The 25,335-nt window shown below is 43.9% G+C and overlaps 2 protein-coding genes across 2 annotated transcripts in view; one reads left to right on the forward strand and one right to left on the reverse strand.

The window, feature by feature from the left end:
- The first annotated feature begins 271 nt into the window (after positions 1–271).
- Positions 272–5,749, forward strand: LOC133805434 (aspartic proteinase CDR1-like). Its single transcript, XM_062243617.1, has 12 exons — positions 272–801; positions 931–1,051; positions 1,362–1,789; positions 1,884–2,040; positions 2,759–2,841; positions 2,934–3,030; positions 3,220–3,289; positions 3,465–3,674; positions 4,076–4,182; positions 4,708–4,791; positions 4,891–4,982; positions 5,352–5,749. Exons 1-12 carry the CDS (start codon positions 374–376, stop codon positions 5,551–5,553), a joined length of 2,079 nt encoding a protein of 692 aa, XP_062099601.1. The 5' UTR covers positions 272–373; the 3' UTR covers positions 5,554–5,749.
- Positions 5,750–6,892: 1,143 nt separating this feature from the next.
- LOC133805993 (peamaclein-like) overlaps positions 6,893–25,335 on the reverse strand; it is a 62,253-nt gene continuing 43,810 nt past the window's right edge. The window contains exon 3 of the mRNA XM_062244132.1: positions 6,893–7,039. Within this exon, the coding sequence (XP_062100116.1) occupies positions 6,893–7,039 (147 nt within the window). The remainder of the gene's footprint in view (positions 7,040–25,335) is intronic.

The following is a 25,335-nucleotide window of genomic DNA, read 5'->3' on the forward strand; positions in this document are numbered from 1 at the left end:
TTTTATTTTTCTTCTGAATTGTTAGTTTAGTAAATTATTTGTGATTTTAATTGTATTTTAACAATTTTACAAAACATAAAGTCTAAAAAATAATTTGTCAAAAATACAGGGTCCAAACAGATAATCGGAAAAAAAACATAGTTAAGTTTAACAAAATATTCTAAATATTTAAAGAGGAGAGAGAGAGAGAGGGGGAAAAGAAATATAGAGTATCTGTTGACCGAAATTGAGTTTTGGTTGGTATTTTTTTTTGTTGCTGAATCTGTTTTGGTTTGGTTTGAGGTTGTGTCCGTTTAGTTAGTTTATGCGGCGTTAAATGATGTATTTGAATATTCCTGCTCCTGAGAGAGAGAGCAGAGTTACGACGAGATGAATGAGCTCAGCCCAAAATCATATAAAACCAGAAGCCCCAACGAAACTTCTTCTGCCTTCACTAACCCCAAACTTCGAAACTTCGTCCTTCACTAACCACACCACACCACATTCCTTCTCCCTTGGTCAAGTCCTCTGCCCGACACCCACTCACCATCTCCATTCGCCTCCCATGGGTCGACCCTCTTTCATCCTCCTCATCTATTGCTTAATCGAGTCCGGTCTCCTCTACCCATCCTTTGCCTCACCATCCTCCGAGACCTTCCATGGCTCCGATTCTCGTCGCCACCCCATGGTCCTTCCGCTCTATCTCTCGCCTCCTAAATCGTCCTCTCACCGCCGAGAGTTCGAGGGCCGCCGACTTCATAAATCGGACCAGCCTAGGCCTAATGCTCACATGAGGCTCTACGACGACCTTCTCTCCAATGGGTTTCCTTCGATTTCTTTGATTTTATCCTTGATAATGTCGAAATTGGGATTTTCTTTTTTGTTTTATTAGCCTTGCTTATATTTTTCTTATCTCTCTCTTCTTCTTCTTCTTTTTCTATAATTTTGCAGCTATTATACGACGCGGCTACAAATTGGGACTCCTCCTCAGGAATTCGCTCTAATTGTTGATACGGGAAGCACCGTCACTTATGTGCCCTGTTCAGATTGTGAACACTGCGGGGAGCATCAGGTTTGTTTTTGTCTTCGTCTTCGTTTTTAAGTATGTCTGCCTATTTGGTTTTCTGGTTAATTTTGTATTAAGCGATTCTAATTCTTGATATTGGAACTAGGAAAGCTTTTAGGTGAGGCTTCATTTTTCCTTTTATCATTAGCTTTTATAAGACGTCGACTACTTTTTTCTATATCGTGTTAGAACACTTTGTTTGAAATTTTTTTTTTTTTGTGGAAGCGGGACAATCATATTGATGCACATCGTCTTAATATATATATATATATTTTGTATTAAGTCTTTTCTATACTCAAATTTGCTTGTCATTCAGGATCCTAGGTTCCAACCGAATTCATCTAAAACGTACGAACCTGTAAAGTGCAATATGAATTGTAATTGTGACAAGGACGGGGTTCAGTGCACTTATGAGCGTCGGTATGCCGAGATGAGCTCAAGCAGTGGTGTCCTTGGTGAGGATGTCATTTCCTTTGGTAATGAAAGTACACTTGTACCACAGCGTGCAGTTTTTGGCTGTGAAAATGTGGAAACTGGTGATCTATATAGCCAGAGGGCTGATGGAATAATCGGTTTGGGTCGTGGTCGGCTTAGTGTGATGGATCAACTTGTTGACAAGGGTGTTATTGGTGACTCGTTCTCATTATGTTATGGTGGGATGGGTGTAGGTGGGGGTGCCATGATTCTTGGGGGAATCTCTTCTCCCCCTGATATGGTATTTACCCACTCAGATCCTTACCGCAGGTACAATTTCAGACAACCTCAATAATTGTAGATTTATTTAGGTAATATATTTTGTGCATCTCACACATATACTTTAGTTTTTGGATGACTGCAGTCCATACTACAATATTGATTTGAAGGAAATACATGTGGCCGGGAAACCATTGAAATTAAGCCCAAAGGTCTTTGACAGAAAGCATGGAACTGTCTTGGATAGTGGAACTACATATGCTTATCTTCCAGAGGAAGCTTTTTATGCATTTAAGGGGGCTGTAAGACTTTGCGCTCAGTTTCTTTCTCTTGTAGTTTTTGTTTTATTTAAGTCAAAACTTTATGAACATTAAAATAAAAAGGACAATAAAGAAATTCTGTAAAAAGAAATGATTTGTATTAACTTAACAAAGTTTTACCAAAATAAAGGGATTACATATCAAGGCTCTGAGAAGGAAGTATATTTTCACATTTATCAGAGCTAATTAGGCTAATGATGACACGTATAAAGCTTTGTGTTGTGTTAGTCATTTTAAATTTATACATGCATACAGAAAAAATATGCAAATTTTAGGATTTGACTGGTTTTTTGTAAAATTCATCAAGAATACACCCTTTTTAAACTGTATTATTGCCTGTGTCTCTGAGTGACTGAGATCTTTGGCTAACTCGAAAGTTGTCAATACCAGTTTCATCTTGAAATGATAGAATAGTTGGAGCTTAATCCAAAGGCACCTTTTTGCGACTGCAATGATATTTAATGAAATGTTCTGTATAACCTCATATATTGGATGAAAGCATGATACCGAGTTTTTAACTGCAGGAGCTACATCGCTCTCTTTTAAATTCTTAACTAACTATTATAAAGCATTTATCATTTAGTGTTCATTAGTAATGCTTGTGACACTAAAAACTTGATTTAGCTTTTGATCCACTAATATTGTTGAACTATCATATTGAACAATCAAGACATGTTAATTCTATTCAGTAATTGTGCAGATTATGAGGGAACTGGGTTCCCTTAAACAAATTCATGGTCCCGACCCTCATTATAATGATATTTGTTTTTCAGGCGCCGGAAGGTATGTTCTTGTAAATCTGAATAACTGAGTTTTACCATGTTTTGTTATTAATTTCATTTTCAATTCTAAAAGTCATTGTAATTCTGTTACAGGAATGTTACTCAACTATCAACAAAATTTCCACAAGTTGATATGGTATTTAGCAATGGGCAAAAATTGTCTCTTTCTCCAGAAAACTACTTGTTCCGGGTAACTATCCATTACAAACTGTCTTTGTGAATAATATATGGAATTTTTGGTGACAAATTTGACTTGTAATGGTTTTGAATATTTTCCCACCATTATGGAAGTTTTATTCTTGTTACTTGTACGTATTGATGTATTTTATTCTACTTTCTATTGTTTTTTTTTTTTTTGCTTTACTCTTCCTCATTAAAGCATACGAAGGTTAGTGGTGCATATTGCTTGGGAATTTTTAAAAATGCCGATCAAACTACTCTTTTGGGAGGTATGTGACCTTTCCTTTTCTTTCTAGTTGATGAATGGAAACACTAAGTTCTAGGTTGTCTGTCTTGTATACTCGTAACAAGCAGTAGGGCATTTTCACTTTTCTAGCAGCTTGTCTTAAGAGTTTTGCTATTATAGAGAAGGTATGTCACACTTTCGTTGTTGAATTGTTACAGGAATTCTTGTCCGCAATACCCTTGTGACTTATGACCGAGAAAATGATAAGATTGGTTTTTGGAAAACTAATTGTTCTGAACTTTGGAAGAGTTTGAACTATCTCAGTTCTCCTCCTCCTAACACACCCTTGGACTCTGATAACTTGAATGGAAGCACAGAAATTCCTCCTAGTGTAGCTTCTGATGGATTGCCTAAAACTGATTTCCCAGGTAGAGTGAGTCAGGGATGTATTTTTCTGTAGAAGTTTGAGAGGTTTAGCTGCTTCTGTATGGTTCTGCCAACTGTGATTCTGTCAAAGTACAACTGTTAATTTCGAAGTTGTTAAAGCTGGGTGTCATAAGATATTCGATACTGATTCTGTAAAACGTATTTAATGCTTACTGCTGTTTGGCTGTAAAATTATCATTTTCACTATTCACCCATTATCTTATAGACAAATAATCCCCATATGAACTTTTCCCCCCCTTCTGTTGTTACATCCTTACTAGCTTTTAGTTTGAAAATTTTATCATTTAACTCTCTGTTTCTTCCATTAGAAATTTCTTTTCTATTTACCTAGGCAGTTGTTCTTAGTAATTGCTGATGAAATTTTTTCATTTCATATAAATAGGACATATATATCTTGAGATGAAGCTTGGCGTCAACAAATCAGTGAAGCTCAATTTTACAGAGCTTACAGGGTTAATTGCCAAAGGATTGGAGGTTAAAGTTTCACAGGTATAGTTGAGGTTATGGTTTGATTGATAATTCAAGTCGTGCAAGGAAGAGTAAGCCAGTCTTAAACCAGTTTCAAAATTTTTGTTTTGAAAATTACAGAAAATTAATCTGTGTATAACCTCTTTTTTCATTTTTCGTTTGTGCCACTATAATATCTGGTTACCTTACTAGGAAAGTGTTCTTCCACGTCTATGTCCAGATTGCCTAAACGACTGACATGTTTCCATACATTACTTGACTTGAGGTCTTTTCTCTTATGCTGTAAAAAAGTTTCAGAATCAAAGCATAAGTATAGACTTTACTCTTAATGGTGCCAAATTATGTTGAAATGAGAATAACTGAATTTGTTCTTTAAATCATGATGTAGTGAATTTGAATGAAATTAACAGTATTTAGCTATGAAGTTATTTAGCTATGAAGGTAATTCTATTCTAAAGTAGACTGGAGTTGCTAATAGGTCATTACTGTTGCACATTACATTAGCATATACAACCAACCTATTATCTAATACCAAGTTTTGTTCAGGTTCACTTAACGAACTTAAAAGTTGAAGGAAATTCTTCCTTCATTACATGGGCCGTTTTTCCTGTTTCCAATACGACTGCAATGGTAATATCACTTTTAGTGTGGGAGTATATAAACTTGAAAAGCGAATACTGTTTTCATTTTTTGGCTCAATGTTAGATCTAATAATGTTGAGTTTTTCAGAGTATAATTTTGCGCTTGAAGGAACCTCTGCAGCTCCCAGAGAAATTTGGAAGTTGCCAGGTTAAGCTAAAAGTTGAGCCTCAAAAGAAGCAGTATGTTGTCTCTTTAGTCTTTACCTTTTTTTTTCCATCTCTATGGATCTTATACTTGCTAACTATAACATTTGGATTAGCTTATTATCCTAATGAATGAACAGCAAGTTTAAATATACTAACCACAACATTCTTGATAGACTTCTTCTCTTCATGTATTCTCTCTCTCTCTCTCTCCCTCTCTCTCTGCAGCAACAGCTGTTCATGTACTGGGTATTAACAATTTTCGACCTACCACATTGGCCTTCTAGTTGTTTACCATGTTCCTTTTCTCGCCAAGAACTATCAAGCTTCAAACTTGGCGATATGTTGCACTATTTGTTTACTTTCATCTTATTTATTTATTTTCTTATTTTGTGAGCATTGCAGATCATGGTGGAAGCAGCATCATATATGGACGGTGACTATTGGAGTGACAGTTACCTTAGCTTTTGGATTATTAACATTAGGGGTGTGGTTGTTTTGGAGACACACAAGACAAAAGGTTGGTTCATATGAACCTGTTGACGCCATTATTGCTGAACAAGAGCTTCAGCCACTTGAAAAGGCAAAAATGTTAATTGGGTATTGATGATTTTGTATAGTGGCTTCATATATATATATACACTTAGTGAGGAAAGTCTTTCTCTAGGCATCTCGAGAACGTTCTATCCATATTTGAATGATTTGGAGAAGAAATATGTAATCCCTGTCTGTATGACGAATATGACAATAGAAAAAATTACATACAAAGAAGATTTATGAAATGCTCACGATTTTATCAAAAAGTCCCTTTTTTTCTTTTCTTTTTCTTTTGTTTACGCTAAGTTAATGTCTCTAAGACAATAGTAACATAATATTGATTATTATAAATATTACATCTTACAGTACAGACCTAGTTCAGTTGACCTCTGGAGAATTTTACTAATAGCATTATTTTCCTTTATGTTATTGTCTTTTATTTATTTTAATAGTGAAAACATTTTTTTTTCAATAATATGATTGTGCGTAGAGTGGATACCACTCTAGAAAAATCTAATTCACATGAACCATTTAAACCTTCTAGGCTTCTACCAACCCCACTTCTTCTCACACACATAAGCATCCTTTTGCAATTCTAACGAACGAGGAGAGCTGGTAATGTGTTTTTTTCTTTCACAATAATTTATATGTGCACTTCACTAAATTTATGAGTATCATTATTATAAAATTCACATAAATAGAGTGAATTATTTTGGTGAACTATATTCATTAATAAAACGTGATCTGAGAGAGTCGCTATAAAAGTAGAGTTAGTATAACATACAATTCTAAGAGCATTTATGAAAAGGTGCCAAGAAGTTAATGAAATGCTAGCACATCTTATAAAAAGTTTGTATAACTCTTTCAAGAAGTGTGTCAAATTTAACACATTATATTTAGTGTCAAATTTGACACATCAATGAATGTTACTTTTTTTTATTTAACATATTGATATTAATTATTATAATTTAGTAGTTGATAATTAATGATCAACTATATATCATTTTTTATTAATTATTTTAATGACAAATTTTTTGGAATACATAATTTGGATAATAAAAAAATTAATTTTTGTATGTTCTCAATAAATATTATTTGAATTATTGATTTTTTTGTATTAATTTACATCTTGTGTATTGGATCACAATTACAAATTAATGTTAAATTTGATACAAAATTTACCTCTTGGATTGCATTGGAAATGAGCTAATGCACTACAAAACATTCATTTTCAGAAAATAATAATAATAATAATAATAATAATAAGGAACAATATGAAGAGATATAGATACAACTACCCATACAATATGACAAGTAATAATAATAATAATAAAGTTGGATGTGGAGGGAATAGATGATTAGAAGAAGTGAAGAATCATAGATTTACATTAAGGGCACTTGGGATGGCCCTACGAGTTCTTGAGATCCCGGTAGCAAGGGCACTCGTCCTTGTTTCCGTACGTCCCAGAAGGAACGCAGTGACATTTGGCGCAACAGATGTCGTAGTACTTCAAGCACCGATCCTCCACTCTTGCCTTCGAACACCTCACCTTGCACTTCGAGATGTAATTATTAGGACTAGTTCTCACTCGTACGTACTATCACTTTTTTCCATGGCTGGCTCTAGTTTCCCATCCAGCCAACGGACTGTAAAACTTAACTTGGTTTTGGTAACTTTACAAGTTGATACTGCCTCTTCATCCTTTCTTCCAAGGAGTGGCCAATTATTTTGGGGTCGCTCCTTTTCAAATAATCCCAAATGGATATAGAATGCTCTCTGCACTCTATATTCTTTATAGTCATAAGAAGTGACCGGTCCCCACGCCACACGAGGTCAACTACCTGTTCGACCTAAAATCCAACCCCTACCAAGAAAACACGGGGTTCTTCCATTTCTGCCACCAGGAAACGATGCACACTTTCCTGAGTGATACTACTTTCATATCCAACGTGGGGAAGTACCATTTGGAGTACTTTCTGACTACCGATATGGTTGCGAACAACTTAGCCTTCACACAAGGAGGTAATACCTTTTCACCCCTGGTCGTTTATTATTTTCCTTTGATTCTTCCTGCATTTCCCTTAGAGATTTAGTGTATTTCAGGCCTATGGCTACGACTAGCCCCTACCCCAGACATGGAAGTCCGATCAGCCCTCTTGGCCAGCATGACCGACATAGAGAAAAGTGTCAAACAGCTGGTCACAGAGGCCAATCTGAGGCTGGTCGGCCTTCTGGCACCTCACCAGGATGTGAGGGAATCTACCGCGGGGAGTGCCATCGGCACTGAAGACCCCGAGCAACAACAAGATGTGTCACAACCTCCACCGAGGAGGGCAACAGGGGTGACCATTAACGAACCAACCAGCGCCCCGCGACCTGCTGTTGCACCGGCCCCTCCAGTGAAGGGCAAGAAGAAGGCCTCAGAGCCTATTCTTGAGTCGTCGGACGAGAACGGTACTGATTTTTCGCTTTTAGATAGTCTGCCTATTCCCTGTCACCTTTTCGACGGGGATGGAAACTTTAAATACCCTTAAATTCTGACTTCTTCAGGGCAGAGAATGAGTGTAGCACTAGTAAAGTAAATAGTGTAGCGACCAGTAAATATAGCTCAAGTATTATACTTTTAATTTCTCTGCCCTTGTTTCCTAAACTTAGCAAGTTCCTTTTATTATATTGCCTGACTGTTCGCTTGTTTATTCTTTGCATACATGCCTGCCGAATGCGCTTTTGACTTGTACGCCAAATCGACGAGCAAGAAAAAGTCCCACAAGCGCCAGTCTGGGGAGGGCTGTAGCAATCCCCCCTTGAAGAAATCTCGAACAGTCGACTCTCCTGCGTCTACTCCAACAAAGGAGACAACTCCTCCACCAGCTCCTGCTAGAGAGGCAACTCCTCCACCTCCAGTAAACCTAGATCCCCCATCCCCGGTCGGACAGACTCCTCCTCCAGCTCCAGCCAACTTGACGCCTCCAACATCTGCCGTCTAGCAGTCGGCTGGTCGCCGAGAAGAAGCCTCGGGAGACGACCTCACGGGTGTGGTGCTCAACTCAACCAAAGATAGGCTGTCTAGAATAACAAAGCATCGTCGCAGCCGGGAGGCGATTCAGGAGACTAGCTCTATGGCAGTTGACCAAGTCTTCAACTGCGCATTGAACGAAGTGCTTGCTGTAAGTTGCTTTCTTTATTGTACTTTCTGAATTTTCTTTTCAATTTGCTCCTACTAACAACTTTATCTCTTTTTGATCGCATGGGGTTCTTACCATGACTTCTGGCTGGTGATGCTCAAGGACGTTGACTGCCCAATTCGAAAAGAGACTTAGCGATCAGCTTAGTGCTGCTGAGGCTCGATACACTGAGCAACTCAAGGCGTCTGAGGCTACTCATGCCGAACAGCTGGAAGTAGTCAAGGTGAAGCATTCTGAGGTGCTTAAGGAGGCCGAGGTGAAGCACACTGAGGCCCTTAAGGAAGCTGAGGCGAAGCACCTCGAGGCGCTGCAGGTGACCAGGCCAAAATCGTTTCTCTTGAAGAAAAGCTGAAAAAGAAGGAGGCGAGTATTGCCAAGATCACTGCATCTAAGGAGCAGTACAAGGAGACCGTGCTCATAAATTACCGGGAAGCCCACAAGCTTCAGGCTGAGCTGGAGATAAGCCGCAAAGAAGTCACTGCACTGGAGGAAGAGAATGTCCGCAATCTTGAAGACTACAAAGGGGCGGCGTTCAAGTGTTTTTACCTGTTTTGGAAAAACAACCCCAATGCTAACTTCTCCTATCTTCTAGACCATATCAGGGAGGCAGAGCTAGCTAGGTGTGTTTCTTGTCTGGAAGAGGAAACAATTTCACGGTCTCCAGAGATTTCTTTAGCGACCGGTATCGAGGGCGCTCGAGAAGAGGCTGGAGATGCAGTCGATCAGCAGCAACAAAAATCGCCACAGGACTCCCCGGCTACTTCATAATTTTATCTTTTTATTTTTGAATTACATGACCTACGGGTCATGATGTAAAAACAATTTTATGTTTTAACTATTATTGCTGCACGGGCAACTTTTTTCGTTTTATTAAACAATTACATCTGAGCAGTCACTGCTCGCGGTGTAAAAGACTTCATTTTGATATTATAATATTTGCATTTTATTATAATATCTGTTCGCATGACCGAACTTAGCATAGTACTTTGGTTTGATTTAACAAAATACAAAATTTTGAAAAATACTCTAAGTAGCCTAGCATGCTTTCACTTATTTTTCTCATGTGTTCACATACCTTTTGATATGCCTTGCTTACTAGATGCCTTATATGCCCCCCAAGTGTTTGAGGAGCTTTAGGTCCTTAGTCACTTGCCTTGACCAAAACCTGTTCGAACATTATTGCTCGGAGCAAAGGAATTAAAACGATAATACAACAAAACAACACACGTAATGAGCAAATACTTGTAAAAAATGCAATAATTGCCAAGAATGACTGGCTGTGCACAATCCCTTATATTTCTCGTATTAAAAGGACAAAATGTGTCTGTATGAGTGATCAATAAGATCTTACACTTATAAGCGATTAGTCAGATAAAATGACCAACCCTTTTTCATAACTTGTAAAAAGTAAAATTAATACAAGCCAATTCTTTAAGAAGAATTGTTAACTGATAGTACTTGCATAGGTGTTCTCCATTCCTGTAATGCCCTAGATAGCCAAGACCGCTACATTGTGTACTTATAAAGTGCAAGACTTGCTAATCAAGTCATTAATTTAAAAACGTGTCATTAGCGTCAGTGTTCTAGGGTAAAAAGACATTTTGGCCTCAAAAGATACATTTTATAGATTATAAACAGTTTACAGAAGGGATCCCCAAAAGATCAGTGTTTAAAAGTTGGTTTGCAGAACTCAATAGTTAAAAGTAAACATTAGCCATACTAAGGCAAAATACAAGGTTCTGGTCCTCTTGTCCCTGTAATCTCCTCAACCGTGGTGGCTGAGCGGCCTGCCATGTACATTCACCTTGCAGAGCTCTCCAATCAGGTCTGATCGAGCTTACCCTTGCCTTTACCTGCACCACGTAGCGCCCGTGAGCTAAGGCCCAGCAAGAAAACATTATATACAACACAATCAATGATACCAGACAGTTAATTCAACAAGCATGAACTTTCATTAAATAACTCACAATAGACATTCATCACATATACTCAGATTCAGGATGTATTCAATCATCTATATCACTCATTTCACATAATATTCAGGGCCGACGACTTAGGCCGCACCCTCTGTTTAACCCATTGACTCCGGCCCGCTTAAACCGAGCTCAGTGCATAATAAGCTGTCCTCGGCTATCGGTGGCCGAGCCGCGCCCTGTGCGCTAGTGTAACCCTTGGCACCCTTAGGCCGCTGGTTCACTAATTAGCTTTCATGGCATAATACCATCATTTCAAGCAATTACAATAGGGAGCCCTTAGTCCCGTCACATATAATCAACCAGGTGGAGTTTTCTTACCTTTAGTCTGTACAATTATTGATTATGAGCAACGCCCCTCAAGCACGATCCGATCTCGAGCCTAAGCCTTTATCACCTAGTCACAACCAAAGTATAGGGTTCCATTAATACTCGAATATAGGTTTCCGGTTACAAAACTAACTCCCGGGAATCCGAATTCCACCAAACATGGTGGTGAAATCAATCCCGAGCACACTAGACCACATCCCCATGCCTAAAACCCTCAAAAGTTCATGTGTACAACCAAGGGCTGCGGCCCTTGAAGCTTAGCCACAGCCCTAGCCTCAAAACAGAACCAAGACTATCCTGAGCAAAGACACGCGCCGCGACCCTTGCTTTGGGCGCCGCGGCGCCTTCCCTTGGCCGAGCCTCCTTGGTCCTTTTTCATCCTAGGGTCGTAGCGCTCTAGAACAGAGCCGCGACCCTTCCCTTCGTGCCCAGAAAACCCATCACTTTAAAGCTCAAAATCTCACCTTAAACCATCCCAAAGCTCCCCAACTCATAACCAATTGATCCCAACTCCTTTGGCATGTAAACCACATAATTCCACAGAAAACTCAGCCTAACATACACTAATCTCCTCTTTCAAATTTCTGAAACTCAAAAGCTATAAACACCCAAACCAGCCATTCAAATCCCAAATTAAAACCTTTAAATCATGGGTTGAAACTTACCTCTTCTGCTGAACCACTTCACCAAACCAAAACCTAGCAAAATCCCCAAGTTTCCTCCTCAATTCTGCCTTCAAATATGAAACCACAGCTTCCTCAGTAACCCAACAAGAAAACCCAGAAGTTCTAATTACAGAAAAGGAAATTAAGTACTTACCTTAGCCCTGATTTAGTTCTTGAGTATGTCCCGAGCTAAGCCTCCAAAATCTAGTTTAATCTCCCAATAACTTCCTCAGATTTCTCTGTTTTTCTTTGAATCTTACTTAGCTTCCTTTCCTTTGTTTTTCCTGCCTTGAGAGTGAGAGTGAGAGTAACCAGCTGAGTATGGAAAATGGTAATGTCAATCTAATTTTTTCTAAAAGCTTCCTAAGTTTGTCTTATTCGTTAAGTTAATCCCACGGCTCGGGGTGCCGGTACCGTCCCCGAGGCCAAAACGGTAAAATTCCCCAATATTCCCGATTAGACATTCTAACCTCAAATATATCTCCATATATTTAATTTCATGACCCGATAGTCCAAACCACTACTCGATACCTAAAATACCCCTGACTTGCCCAAAGTCATATCTTAAGCCCCGTTGTGACATTACCCGATATCTGACCCTAGGATCGTCTCAAGTTACGCTCTGTGAACATGCCCACATAATAATGTGGTTCTCACATATATCACATGTTTATTTCATATTATCACATAACATCATTAATTATCATATAATCATCATTAATCACATATTCACACATTTAAGTCAATAATATTCACTCTAATCCTATTTATGCCCTCCCGGCACAGTAATAAAGGCCCTTAAGCCTTATTAGCGAATTTGGGTCGTTACAATTCCAATAGAGAGGAACAAGATCTCCATTTAAGCGAGCAAGTTTATAGGTGCCTGGATGGAGGACTTCTTCAATCTGGTATGGTCCTTCCCAGTTAGGTCCGAGTACTCCAGCAGCCTGGTTGCGGGTGTTTAAGAAAACTCTTCGCAGTACAAGATCTCCAACATTGAACTTCCTCTCACGCACTTTAGAATTGAAATACTAAGCGACTTTTTGCTGGTAAGCAGCTACTCGGAGTTGGGCTTGCTCACGCTTCTCATCGATCAAGTCTAGGGATTCCATCAATAGTTGGCTGTTAGAGCTTGATCGTACGTTATTGTTCGATGTGACGACGGATTTAACTCAACAGAAAACATAGCTTCATACCCATAAGCCAGTGAAAATTGAGTATGGCCTGTTGCTATTCAGTGGGAAGTTCTGTACGACCAAAGGACTTCAGGAAATTGCTCCGGCCATGCCCCCTTAGCTTCTTCTAGTCTTTTCTTCAGAGTATCATTTAGCGTTTTGTTGACTGCTTCGACTTGTCCATTTTCTTGGGTATGAGCGACTGAAGAAAAGCTCTTGATAATCCCATGTTGTTCGCAAAAATTCGTGAATAAATCACTATCAAACTGTGCGCTGTTATCCCAGATGATTTTCCTCGGCAACACATAGCGACATACGATGTTTTTGACTACAAAATCCAACACCTTCTTGGTCGTTATGGTTGCGAGTGGCTCGGCTTCGACCCATTTAGTGAAGTAATCGAGGACAACAACAACGTACTTGACACCGCCCTTCCCTGTGGGCAAAGATCTGATTAAATCTACACCTCAAATTGCAAACGGCCACGGACTTTGCATTTGTTTCAACTCATTAGGGGCTGCTCGTGGGATTTTGGAGAACCTCTAGCACTTGTCGCACCTCCGTACAAATTCCATCGAGTCTTCATTCATTGTTGGCCAGAAATATCCTTGCCTCAGGATCTTTTTTGATAAGCTTTGCCCCCCAGTGTGGTCCCCACAAAAGCCTTCGTGTACCTTTTTCATCAATTCCTTGGCCTTCTCTTTCAAAACACATCTGAGGAGTGGCATTGAGTATCCCCTTCGGTACAAGATTCCATCGACCAGGATATACCTAGCAGCCTACCACTGAAGGGTCCTAGCTTTATTTCTGTCTGTTGGTAACAAGCCTTGCGTCAGATACTTTATGTATGGTGCCATCCATGTATCCGCCACCTGGATCACCAGAGTGGTCTCCTCTACTTGGATGCTTGACGCAGATATCCGTTCAACTGGCACTATGTTCAGAGTATCAGCATCCTTCGCACTTGCTAACTTGGCCAAAGCATCGGCGTTTGAATTCTGGTCGCGAGGTACTTGCTACAGGGTGTACTTGTCAAACTGCGCCAATAGATCCTTTGTTTTGTTTAAGTAAGCAACCATCTTTAAACCTCGGGCCTGGTATTCTCCCATGACTTAATTTACCACCAGCTGAGAGTCACTGTAGATGTCAAGTACCTTTATATTCATGTCTTTGGCCAATCATAACCCAGCGAGCAACGCTTCATACTTAGCCTCGTTGTTAGAAGTAGTGAAATAAAACCTAATTGCGTAGTGAAATCGATGCTCCTCAAGCGTAATCAGAATCACCCCTGCCCTTGCGTGATGCTCATTAGAGGAGCCGTCTGTAAATAACTTCCACGAGGGAGCTCAGTTTCGAGACTCAGGCTTTTCAAGCTCTTTGACTTGTTCGCTATCTGGAATTCCAAGAACTCTGCAATGAAATCAGCCAGGCTTGCCCTTTTATCACTGCTCGTGACAAGTAAGAGGTATCGAACTGCCCAAGTTCGACCACCCATTTCAATAATCTGCCCGCTGCCTTTGGCTTTTGCAAAACTTGCCGTAGAGGCTGGTCGGTCAAAACTATGATTGGGTAAGCTTGAAAGTAAGGCCGCAGCTTCCTAGAGGCCAAAATTAAGCAATAGGATAACTTTTCAATAGGTGGGTACCGCAGCTCTGCTCCAATTAGCCTTTTGCTTACATAATAAACAACCTTCTATACGCCTTCTTCTTCTCTTACTAAGACAACACTAGCAGTGTATTCTGTGATCGCCAAGTAGATGAACAAAGTTTCCTCATCGACGCTTCGATAGAATGGGTGGTTACGCCATGTGAGTCTTTAATGCTTGGAAGTCCTGCTCGCACTCCTCCGTCCATTCGAATTTCTTGTTGCCACTAAGTAGATTAAAAAATGGGACGCACTTGTCCGTTGATTTGGAAATAATCTACTCAGAGCAGCAATTCTTTCGGTCAAACTTTGAACACCCTTGATCATTGCTGGCGATTTCATATCGACCAGGGCTTTGATCTTCTCTGGACTGGCCTCAATTCCTCTCGAGTTAACTATAAATCCCAAGAATTTTCCTGATCCTACCCCGAAGGAGAATTTGAGGGGATTCAGCTTCATCTGATATTTGTTCAAGACATTGAAGCACTCTTGCAAATCCTCTATATGCCCTTCTGCCTTCTTCGACTTAACCAGCATGTCGTCGACATAGACCTCCATGTTTGTGCTGATCAGCTCCCTAAACATGTGGTTGACCAGTCGCTGGTAAGTCGCACCAGCATTTTTTAAACCGAAGGGCATTACTTTGTAACAGTAAAGCCCGGTGTCAGTCCGAAAGCTAGTGTGATCCTCATCAGGAGGATGCATACTAATATGATTATACCCGGAGTATGCATCCATGAAAGAGAGAATCTCATGCCCTGCAGTGGCATCGACCATTTGGTCGATCCTAGGGAGTGGGAAACAATCCTTAGGCCAGACTTTATTAAGGTCTGTGAAATCCACACATGTTCGCCATTTTCCATTCGTCTTGGGAACTAACACGGGATTAGAGACCCACGATGGATAAAACACTACCCTGATGAATCCATTCTCCTTGAGCTTCTTGATTTCTTCTTTTAAGGCCTTTGATCTATCTTTGTCGAGCAGCCTCCTTTTTTGTTGTACTGGTGGAATTTTTTGTCTATAGTAAGGACATGGCTAATGACTGCAGGGTCTATTCCAACCATGTCTTTATGCGACCAGGCAAAGACCTCCTGGTTTTTCTTCAAAAATTCCACCAGTGCTTGTTTTGTTGTTGTCTTTAAGTTTTTACCGACTTTCACAACCCTGGTCGGATTTTCTTCATCGAGTTGGACTTCTTCAAGGTCCTCGATGGGTCCTATTTCTTCCTCAAAATCCCCAAAGCGAGGATCTAAGTCTCTATCCTCACTTTGGGCAACACCTTATTTTGTGACATTATCACCTAATTGGGCCTGTACATCAACTGCCATTTGCAACTCTTTTCTGGGAACTTCCCTCGACACACCTTTCTTCACTTTAGTTATCGAGGCATTGTAGCATTCCCTTGCTTCCCGTTGATTTCCCAACACGCATCCTACCCCTGTGTCTGTTGGGAATTTAATGGCAATGTGCCATATTGAAGTGACGGGTCGTAGGTCGACCAGAATTGGCCTCCCAATTAAAGCATTATATGCCGAAGGACAATCAACTACTATGAAAGTAGTGAGTAATGTCTTGTTAGCAGGTGCAGTACCTGCTGTAACTGGAAGCCTAATCGACCCAGTTGGGGCGAGCCCTTCACCGGAAAAATCATAGATGGTTTGGTTGCATGGCTTTAGGTCCTTGATGGACAACTTCATTCTCTCTAGTGAAGACTTGTATAGGATGTTGGCCAAACTTCATGTGTCAACCAACACCCTCTTCACCATCATGTTGGCAATTTTCATGTCCACGGCCAGTGGATCGGAGTGTGGGAATCGTACGTGCTGGGCATCGTCTTCAGAGAAGGTTATCAATTCCTCCTCTATTCGAGCCTTCTTTGGTGCTCGATCCTCCACACTCATCATCTCGATGTCCTGGTCGCGGCATAGGGTTTGAGCGTATCGTTCCCTTGCCTTCTGACTATCCCTTGCAAGGTGTGGGCCGCCACAGATGGTGAGTAAAGTACCTGCCACAAGAGCTAGCTGTAAAGGTGGCGAGCATTGGTGTGCAGGCGCCTGCTCGTTGCCACCTTGAGCCTCTCGCTGAGACCCTCCTGCAGCTCACATATACCTTCTTAGATGTCCCTGCCTAATCAGGAACTCAATTTCGTCTTTCAACTAGTTGCATTTGTTAGTGTCGTGCCCATAGTCGTTCTGAAAACGACAGAATTTCGTCGTATCTCTCTTAGAGATATCCTTCCTTATAGGTGCGGGTCGTTTATAAGGCACGTTTGAGCTGGTCGCCTGGTAGACTTTCGCTCGAATTTCGACAAGTTCCGTGTAGTTGGTGAATCTTGGCTCGTATCAATTGCCTTTGGGGCATTTATTCTCAAAAGCTAAGGGTTCATTGCTTGCCCGTTTTCCACCATTCCTACCATTTCCATTCCCGTTGCCTTTGCCGTTGCCATTGGGTTTCTCCGACCCGTTGACAACCTTGGTGGGCTCTTCCTTTGGCCCCTTGTCCTTTGTTGGCGATTTCCCCTCATTGGCAATCGCGTCCTCGAGCTTGATATATTGATCAGCCTGATCCAAAAACTCCTGGGTACTTCTTACCCCATTCTTTCTTAGGCTACTCTAGAGGGGCGAATGGCGCATAACCCCAGCAGTTAGGGCCATCATCTTGCCTTCATCACCCACTGTCTTGGCTCCAGTTGCTGCTCGCATGAACCACTGGACATACTCCTTTAAGGGCTCTCCCTCCTTCTGGCATATCTCAACCAGCTGGTTGGCCTCTGTGGGGTGTATGCGACCCGCATAGAATTGTCCGTGAAATTCCTTCACGAACATCTCCCAAGATACTATATTAGCAGGAGGGAATTGAAAGAACTACTCCTGGCGGTGTCAGATAGTGTCGCGAGGAATATCCTGCATCGGGCATCTTCTGACACTTTCTGGATATCCATTTATATCTCAAATTTGTTAACGTGAGATACTGGGTCTCTGTACCCATCAAAGTTTGGCAGTGTCGACATCTTGAATTTACTGGGGGTTTCAGCCGCAACAATCCTTTGTACAAAGGGAATGTTCCTCCTCCTATCGTACTCTATGTGGGGCGTTCGTCCCCCGACCAGCTATTGTATTGCTTGGTTCAGGGCATCGATCTGAGCCTGAACTGCTTCTGGGACCGCAAGGGCGATCAATACCAGGGGAGCGCACTCATTGTGCCTCTCATGATGGTCGTTGAGTATGTCCCTTAAATCATCATCCCCGCGTCTCTGCTCGCTAACTCCTAGCCGATCAAAGACATTTTGCTGCTTGGGTTGCCCCCCAACATTATGGCTAGCTGGCCTATTTTCTCTAGGTGGGGGGCTTCTGCCTCCACCTCTTTCCTCATTCCCCTGACCAACATTCCCTTTGCCAGAGTCAGCTTCATTATAATCGTAGCCGTCTCTAAACTGGGGCCGACTACAGCGTGACCGAATGTTCACGCTATTTCCTCCTCGGGTTGGAATTTCCCGAGTGTCAGGGGGAGGCCTGCGCTAGTCGTTGGGTCCCCATGCATTGTTATGCCGTGGGGGGCCCTTGACCGTAAAGCCTGACTTGTTGTTCCTTCTGTTGAAAGAAGGACGCTGTCCCCTGCTCGGTGAATTTGGCTCTTCGTCCCCTGGGTGTCTAGTGCTGCGGGGCGGTTTCCCGACCCTATTCTGCCTCTTACGCTGGGGATTGCCTCGACCAACCTGAGATGAAGGCTGCAGCTTAGGATCCCTAGATGGGACATCATCCTGAGCCACAAGTGGCTGCTCCGGCCTTTGAGGGCTTGCTGGCTGGAGCGGAGGACTAGGATTGGGGGCTCTCTGAGGCGGCGCACTTGGTGGCTGATCTGGCTGAGAGGCCGGCGCAGCCTGACTTCGAGCCAATTGGATGGCTGCTTTGAGAGCGGCCATGGCATCCCTCTGCCGACGGTCCATGTTCACCTTCCGCTCACTCAGCTCCTGGCACTGACGTTCAATTTCTCTCTGCTGCAGCGCCATTGTCTCCGCAGCATTCTCCTGATTGGCCCTCAGATTAGCCAACTCGTCCTGCAATACCTCTAGTGTTGCCCTTAGCGTTTCCGAATCTAACTCCTCCCCTTCAAACTCTAAATGTTGTTCATTCAAACTCTAATGGGGGAGGAGGTTGGGATGATGCAGCGCTAGCGGTCTGTCCAGCTCTCTTGGATGTCTTGGCCATTAGATTTTCTTATAGTTTTTTGATCAATCTCTCAATGAAAGCACCAGAATGTTGACCCTTGATTTGGCCAACGACATGGAGTCAAAAATACGACAGGAGATAAGATGACAATTAAGAGTTTAATCTAATGGTTAAGAATAAACACAAATGATTTATAGTGGTTCGGCCCCGATGAACGGTAATGACCTACGTCCACTTAGTGCTATTATTAATATTGAATCCCAATGTCGTGATCAAAGAACTAGGGTTCTTGAGTTTCACAAACCTTGGGAGAATTACAACAAGACGATAGATAATTGCACTATATGCTCTCTCTTTCAATATTAAAAAAAAAGCTTCAAAGATCAAAAGTCCCCTCCTTGAGCTATTTCATGCATATTTATAGGCTCAAGGGGGGTTACATGGGCTAATGGGCCTTAACTATCCTTAATATTCGTGTATCAAGGCAATAAAGATGAAATAATCAACGTAATTATTACAAGATTACAATCTTAGAAGGTGTACGCCCTGATTTTCCCACGGGCTGATTAGCGAGCTGAGCTGCGGCCTAATCATGGTTATCTCGTGGACATCCCCGAAACCGGAGCTTCCGTCATAAGGTCGTACCTCCTTAGATCGAGATAACCCAAAGGTTCGCCAAGATTGCTTAAGACTTGAGTCCGGACTCTGGAGGCCGAAGGTCGAGTTAGGCATCCAGCTCGTGGTACGAGCTGAATTTGGAGGCTATGACCCTTTGTAAAGTCAACACACACAAGGTAAATGTGCACATATCAGAAATCACGTGTCAGATATGCCCCTGACTTCTCGGACACCCAGCAAGAATGTGCATATTCAGACACCCACGACTGGGTTGGGCCGTGCGGCCCATTATCTCCTTACCTATTGATTTGACCACACTTACGTGTCAGGTTTAGGAATTAATCATGAATGTCACAGAGTTGATACGATAGGTAAGAAGGTCACGGGATGACCTTCTTACCAACTCCCAGGTGCCTTCTCCTATAAATATGGAGACCCTGGGAGTTGATAAAGGTTGGATTATCTCTTGTAAGAAATATCCTGTAATCATATACCCAGAATAGAGCAATAATATTGACTAGTGGAGTAGAAGGATTTTAACCTTTGAACCACTTAAAAACCGTGTCTTGAGTCACCATTTCATTTTCCAAGATCACATATCTGTTTCGGTTCATTATTAGCACTAATCCCTTTCTCTTCTTTTCTAAAATTACCTGTTGGCGAAGAACCGCGTCAACAGTTTGGTGCTTTCATTGAGAGCCAAGTTCGATTAGTGCAGTTGCAAACATCCAACTATGGTGACTACTCGATCCAGGCACGGTAATGAGACAGAACAGCATGATGGGCAGGAGGCTCATCATACTGCCAACCCTGGTGAACAAGTTCCTGAGGCCTAGCGGCGGCCAGGAAAGCAGCCGGTGGGCCAAGATGACACCGGAAGTTCGGCCCCCCGGCCACCTAATCCAAACCCGTGTTATTGCACAGCGGTGGAGATGGAGAACGCTCAGTTGAGGAGCCAGCTAGCAATAGCTAACCAGCAGATCAAGGATGTGCTGGCCCGACTACCCCCTCTCACAACCGACGTTAACGTCGGAGAGAGGCAAGGCGAGGCTCCTAAGTCTCGCCGGGGTAACCGGTCCAGGCATAGCCGGTCGGATAGACTTCCGACAGCCAATTCCACTCCTTCATCACATCACCGAGAGGCAAGCTTCGAAGAAATGCCTGAAGCCAGGCAACAGCAATATAGCCGTTCGATCAGAACGTCAACTCCTAGCTCCCAGCCATCCTCGAGAGCGCCCAGGGGAGCTCGAGGAAATTCCCGAAGGAGATCCGGGGAGGGCTCGCAGCATCAGCCCGTCCCCAACAACCGACCTGCGCCTCATCCAGATCGTCAAACGCGGGACCAGCGAGTTGGCAGGGCCGAAAGGCCGCCACCAAACTTGATCCGTCCTAACGGAACTAGGATCGCCTCTCTAGTCAGGCATCCTCCTTCCCCAATCAGGTATCCGTCTCCTCCTCGGCCTGTCCGAGATATCCCAGCCTATGGGAGTAGTAGGAAAAGCTCAGATCCCGCCGTAGCAGGGCGCCAAGGGAAAGCTCAGATCCTCACCACCAGAGATGGACTCCAAGCCTATCCAGCAGGAGCCACTGGACCGGCAGTCACCGGAGTAATCTCTCTGGGGGAGACCTGCGTCAGCGTTTGAGTTTGGCACAAAGTCATCAAACCACGCAGGGAAGCAACCTGCGAGATCGCCTCAACTCTCATAGAGGGGAACAAGCAGGAGGAGATGGCCATGCTCGCTCAGGGGAGGCTTTGTCCGAAGTACGTAACGGAGGGAATGTCCCAAATAACCTATCTCAAGATAGGAGGGGCAATAACCCACCAAATATGTACAATGGATCCGGAGCTGTTGAACAGCCCCAAAATAACCAAGGACATCAGGACCAAACCCTCGAGCGCCTGACTCAGATGGAGGAGCTGATGAGGAAGCTCCTGTTAGAAAAAGAAAAAGACGAATATGATTTAGGGGACGAGATGGAACTCTTCGCCCCCAGTATAGCAACAACGGCGTACCCATCTGGTTTCCGTATGCCGCACTTGTCAAAGTTCAATGGGGACGGAGACCCATCGAACCATCTAGGGATGTTCAGCACCCTAATGATGGCCCACAACATTGGCCCCGAGCTGAGATGTTTAATGTTCCCTTCCACACTGACTGGACCTGCCAGGCAGTGGTTCAAGCAAAGTAAAAGACAGTCAATCAGCTCCTGGAAGACTTTCTCAGCAGACTTCAAAAGGGCATTCTGAGCCTCCCAAGCCGCCCGTGTTCAGGCCGACTCCCTGGCTAACATGAGGCAGCAGCCCGGTGAGACTCTGAAGGCCTACTTGAGCAGATTTGCGAATGTCGCTGCTCGAGCCAGAGACGCGGATGATAGCTCCAAGCTCATGGCCATGAGAACTGGAATCCTCGTTGGAGGAGATCTCTGGAAGGATATACAAAGGAAGGGAGTCAGCTCGGTTAACGAATTCCTTAACAGGGCCCAAGAATGGATTAACTTGGAGGAGGCCGAAGCCTCAGCTGCGGGAACCAGCCAGGTCCCCGAACAGCTTGCTGGAGTAGGGACGGAGGTCGTGGTAGCGACCCAAAACGTCACCCAGAACAACCAGCCTGGTGGAGGCAAAAGAAAGGGAAATGGCGAAAACAGTCAGCACGGCCAAAAGAAGAATAAGTCCGTAGACAAAGTCAAGCCCGTCTTCGCGACTTATACAGAGCTCACCTAGTCTAGGGAGAACATCTTCCTAGCCAACTCTACTCGAGTCCCCTGGAAGAGGCCGGAGCCACTAAAGCATCATAAGGGGAAGAGAGACACCTCCAAGTTTTGCCGTTTTCATAACGATGTTGGCCACAATACCGACGATTGTAGGCATCTAAAAGATGAGATCGAGACTCTCATCCGAGCCGGCCCCTTGGCTCAATATGCGCGGAACAGGGTTCCAGCAAGTCGACCTGCTCTAGAAGTCCCGGCTAGTCAGCCTGGGCCTTGGGTAGATCAGGACGTCCCTCCTCCCGTGGTTGGAGGAGAGATATCCACCATATCTGGGGGTCCGCACATGGCCGGCACGAGCAGGGGTGCCCAGAAGAGATACGTGAACGAACTAAATGCTCATAATGGAGTAGAGTTCGTCCTGGAGCAGCGCCAGTCAAAACAGCAGCGGTTGGAGAGACAACCGATCATTTTTACGGAGGAAGATGCAGGCCATGTCCAATTCCCTCACAATGACCCTTTGGTCATGGCAGTTCAACTCGCCAACCAGAGAGTAAGGAGGGTGCTGATCGACAACGGGAGCTCAGTTAACCTCCTGTTCCGATCCACGTTAGAAAAGATGGGATAAACCGTCGCTGAGTTGAAGGCGACCTCCATGATGCTGTATGGTTTTTCGGGAGAGGGATCAGTAGCAATAGGGACGATCGAGCTGGTGATCACCCTAGGAGAAGGATCACGGACAGTCTCCAAGCTCCTCGAATTCGTGGTCATCGACTGCTCCGCTGCATACAACGCGATCTTAGGGCGACCTACGCTCATGACGTTTGAGGCCGTCACTTCCATTCACCACCTCGCGATGAAATTCCCTACTTCCACGGGAATATGCACTGTTCATAGCGATCAGCTCGCTGCCAGGGAATGCTACAACATTTCTATGAAGGGAAAATCTAAACCTGGGTAGCTGGGAATGGCCATTCAAGGTAGTGGAAAGGAATATCAGGAACCCTTAGCTAATCCTGAGATTGAAAAACCTCAAAGCGCCGAAGGGGAAAATGTCGTCTTAAGTGAGGATATTGACCCCCGAATAGGCGAGGATAGATCCGAGCTCCAGGCGATTGAGGAGCTCGAGGAAGTGAACATTGATCCACAGAATCCATCACGGATGGTCAAACTCGGAAAAAACCTCTGTAGCAAGAGGAAGGCGGAGCTGACTAAGTTTCTGCGGGATAACCTAGACGTGTTTGCATGGTCCCATGAGGACATGGTGGGAATCAGCCCGAGTATCATCATGCATACACTTCATCTGGATAAAAGCATTCCCGCCAAGTCCCAGAAGTAAAGACGCCTAGGAACAGCTCGAGCTGAAGCCTTGAAGGAAGAGGTGACCCGGCTCAAGAAATGCGGCTTTATCCGTGAAGCCAAGTTTCCAATATGGGTCGCCAACCCCGTGCTAGTTCCAAAGCCTAACGGGAAATGGCGGACCTGCATCGACTTCTCCGACCTGAATAAAGCCTGCCCCAAGGATTGCTTTCCATTGCCCAGGATTGATCAGTTAGTGGATGCCACGATAGGGCACGAGCTCATGTCCTTTATGGATGCGTACTCAGGCTACAATCAGATCGCGATGAATCCGGCGCACCAGGAACACACCAGCTTCATGACCCAGACTAACGTTTATTGTTACAAGGTTATGTCGTTCGGCCTGAAGAACACCGGAGCTACCTACCAAAGGTTAGTAAACAGAATGTTCGCAGAACAGATCGGGAAAAACATGGAAGTTTACATTGATGACATGCTAGTCAAGTCAAAGACTGCCGATAACCATGTTTCTGACCTGGAAGAATGTTTTAAGATACTGCGGGAATATGGCATGAGGCTCAATCCACAGAAGTGCACTTTTGGAGTCGCGTCGGGGAAATTCCTGAGGTTCATAGTCAATACACGAGGAATCGAGGCAAACCCCGACAAGATCAGATCACTGCTCGAGCTTCCTTCGCCCAGGTCGTGAAAAGATATCCAAGGCCTGACAGGAAGAGTGGCAGCCCTCAACCGGTTTATTTCCAAGTCCACCGATAAGTGTTTGCCATTCTACAACCTGCTCCGAGGAAACAAGAAGTTTGAATGGACAGTAGAGTGCGAAAGCGCATTCCTCGACCTGAAGGCACATCTGGCCGAGCCGCCCGTACTATCCAAACCCAAGGCAGGAGAGCCTCTTTTTCTCTACCTGGCTATCACTGAGGACGCAGCTAGTGCCGTATTGGTACGAGAAGAGGAACGAGTTCAGAAGCCAGTCTACTACATCAGCAAGAGACTTCTCGGGGCTGAATCCTGATACCCGCTGATGGAGAAATTGGCATTCTGCCTTATCACGGCTTCGCAAAAGCTCAGGCTGTACTTCCAGTCCCACTCGATACACGTCAAGACCGATCAACCTGTAAGGCAGGTTTTGCAAAAACCTGAGGCATTGGGACGTTTGTTGAAATGGGCAATCGAACTCAGTCAGTTCGAGATTTTTTACACTCCCCGAACTGCTATAAAAAGTCAGGCCCTGGCCGATTTTATGGCAGAGTGCACGAGATTCCAGGAGGATCCCGCAGAAGACTCACCCCAAATCAGCTCGCCCCAGGCTTCGTGGAGGATCTTTGTAGATGGTTCGTCCAATGAGAACGGCTTCGGAGTTGGAATCATTTTGATATCCCCCGAGGGACATAGATTCCACTAGGTACTGAGATTCGGATTCAAAGCCTCCAACAACGAGGCCGAATACGAAGCTTTGCTGGCTGGGCTGAGGGTAGCCCAGAAGTTGAAGGCGAGCTCCGTCCAGTGCTTCAGTGACTCCCAGCTCGTTGTAAATTAGGTTCTTGGGCGAATATCAAGCGCGGGGACCCAAGATGGCCGCCTATCTGGCAGGTAAAAGCTGAGCTGTCCGCGTTTGAGCGAGGCTCGATCGAACAGATACCTCGGGAGCAGAACGCTAACGCAGATGCCCTTGCCAAGATCGCCACGTCTGGGGAGACGGAGACCTTGGGGTTAGTTCCAATAGAATTCTTGGAAAAACCAAGCATAGAAGATGTCAGGACGGAGGTCGAGATGATCGATGCCAGGCCGACCTAGATGACCCCCATCCTTGAGTATCTCGTCGAGGGAAAACTGCCTGAAGGGCGTAATGATGCACGGCGAGTCCTGTATCAAGCACCGAGGTATACAATGGTGGACGGGATGCTATACCGACGTGAGAACTCCCTACCTCTCCTCCGATGTGTTCTTCCAGACGAAGCAAAGGCCATCTTACAGAAGGTGCACGAGGGATTTTGTGGAGACCACACCGGGGGGTAGAGCTTGGCCTCAAAAGTCCTAAGGCAAGGGTACTACTGGCCAACTCT

This window comes from Humulus lupulus, chromosome X (assembly GCF_963169125.1).
Source record: "Humulus lupulus chromosome X, drHumLupu1.1, whole genome shotgun sequence".
Classification (NCBI taxonomy): domain Eukaryota; kingdom Viridiplantae; phylum Streptophyta; class Magnoliopsida; order Rosales; family Cannabaceae; genus Humulus; species Humulus lupulus.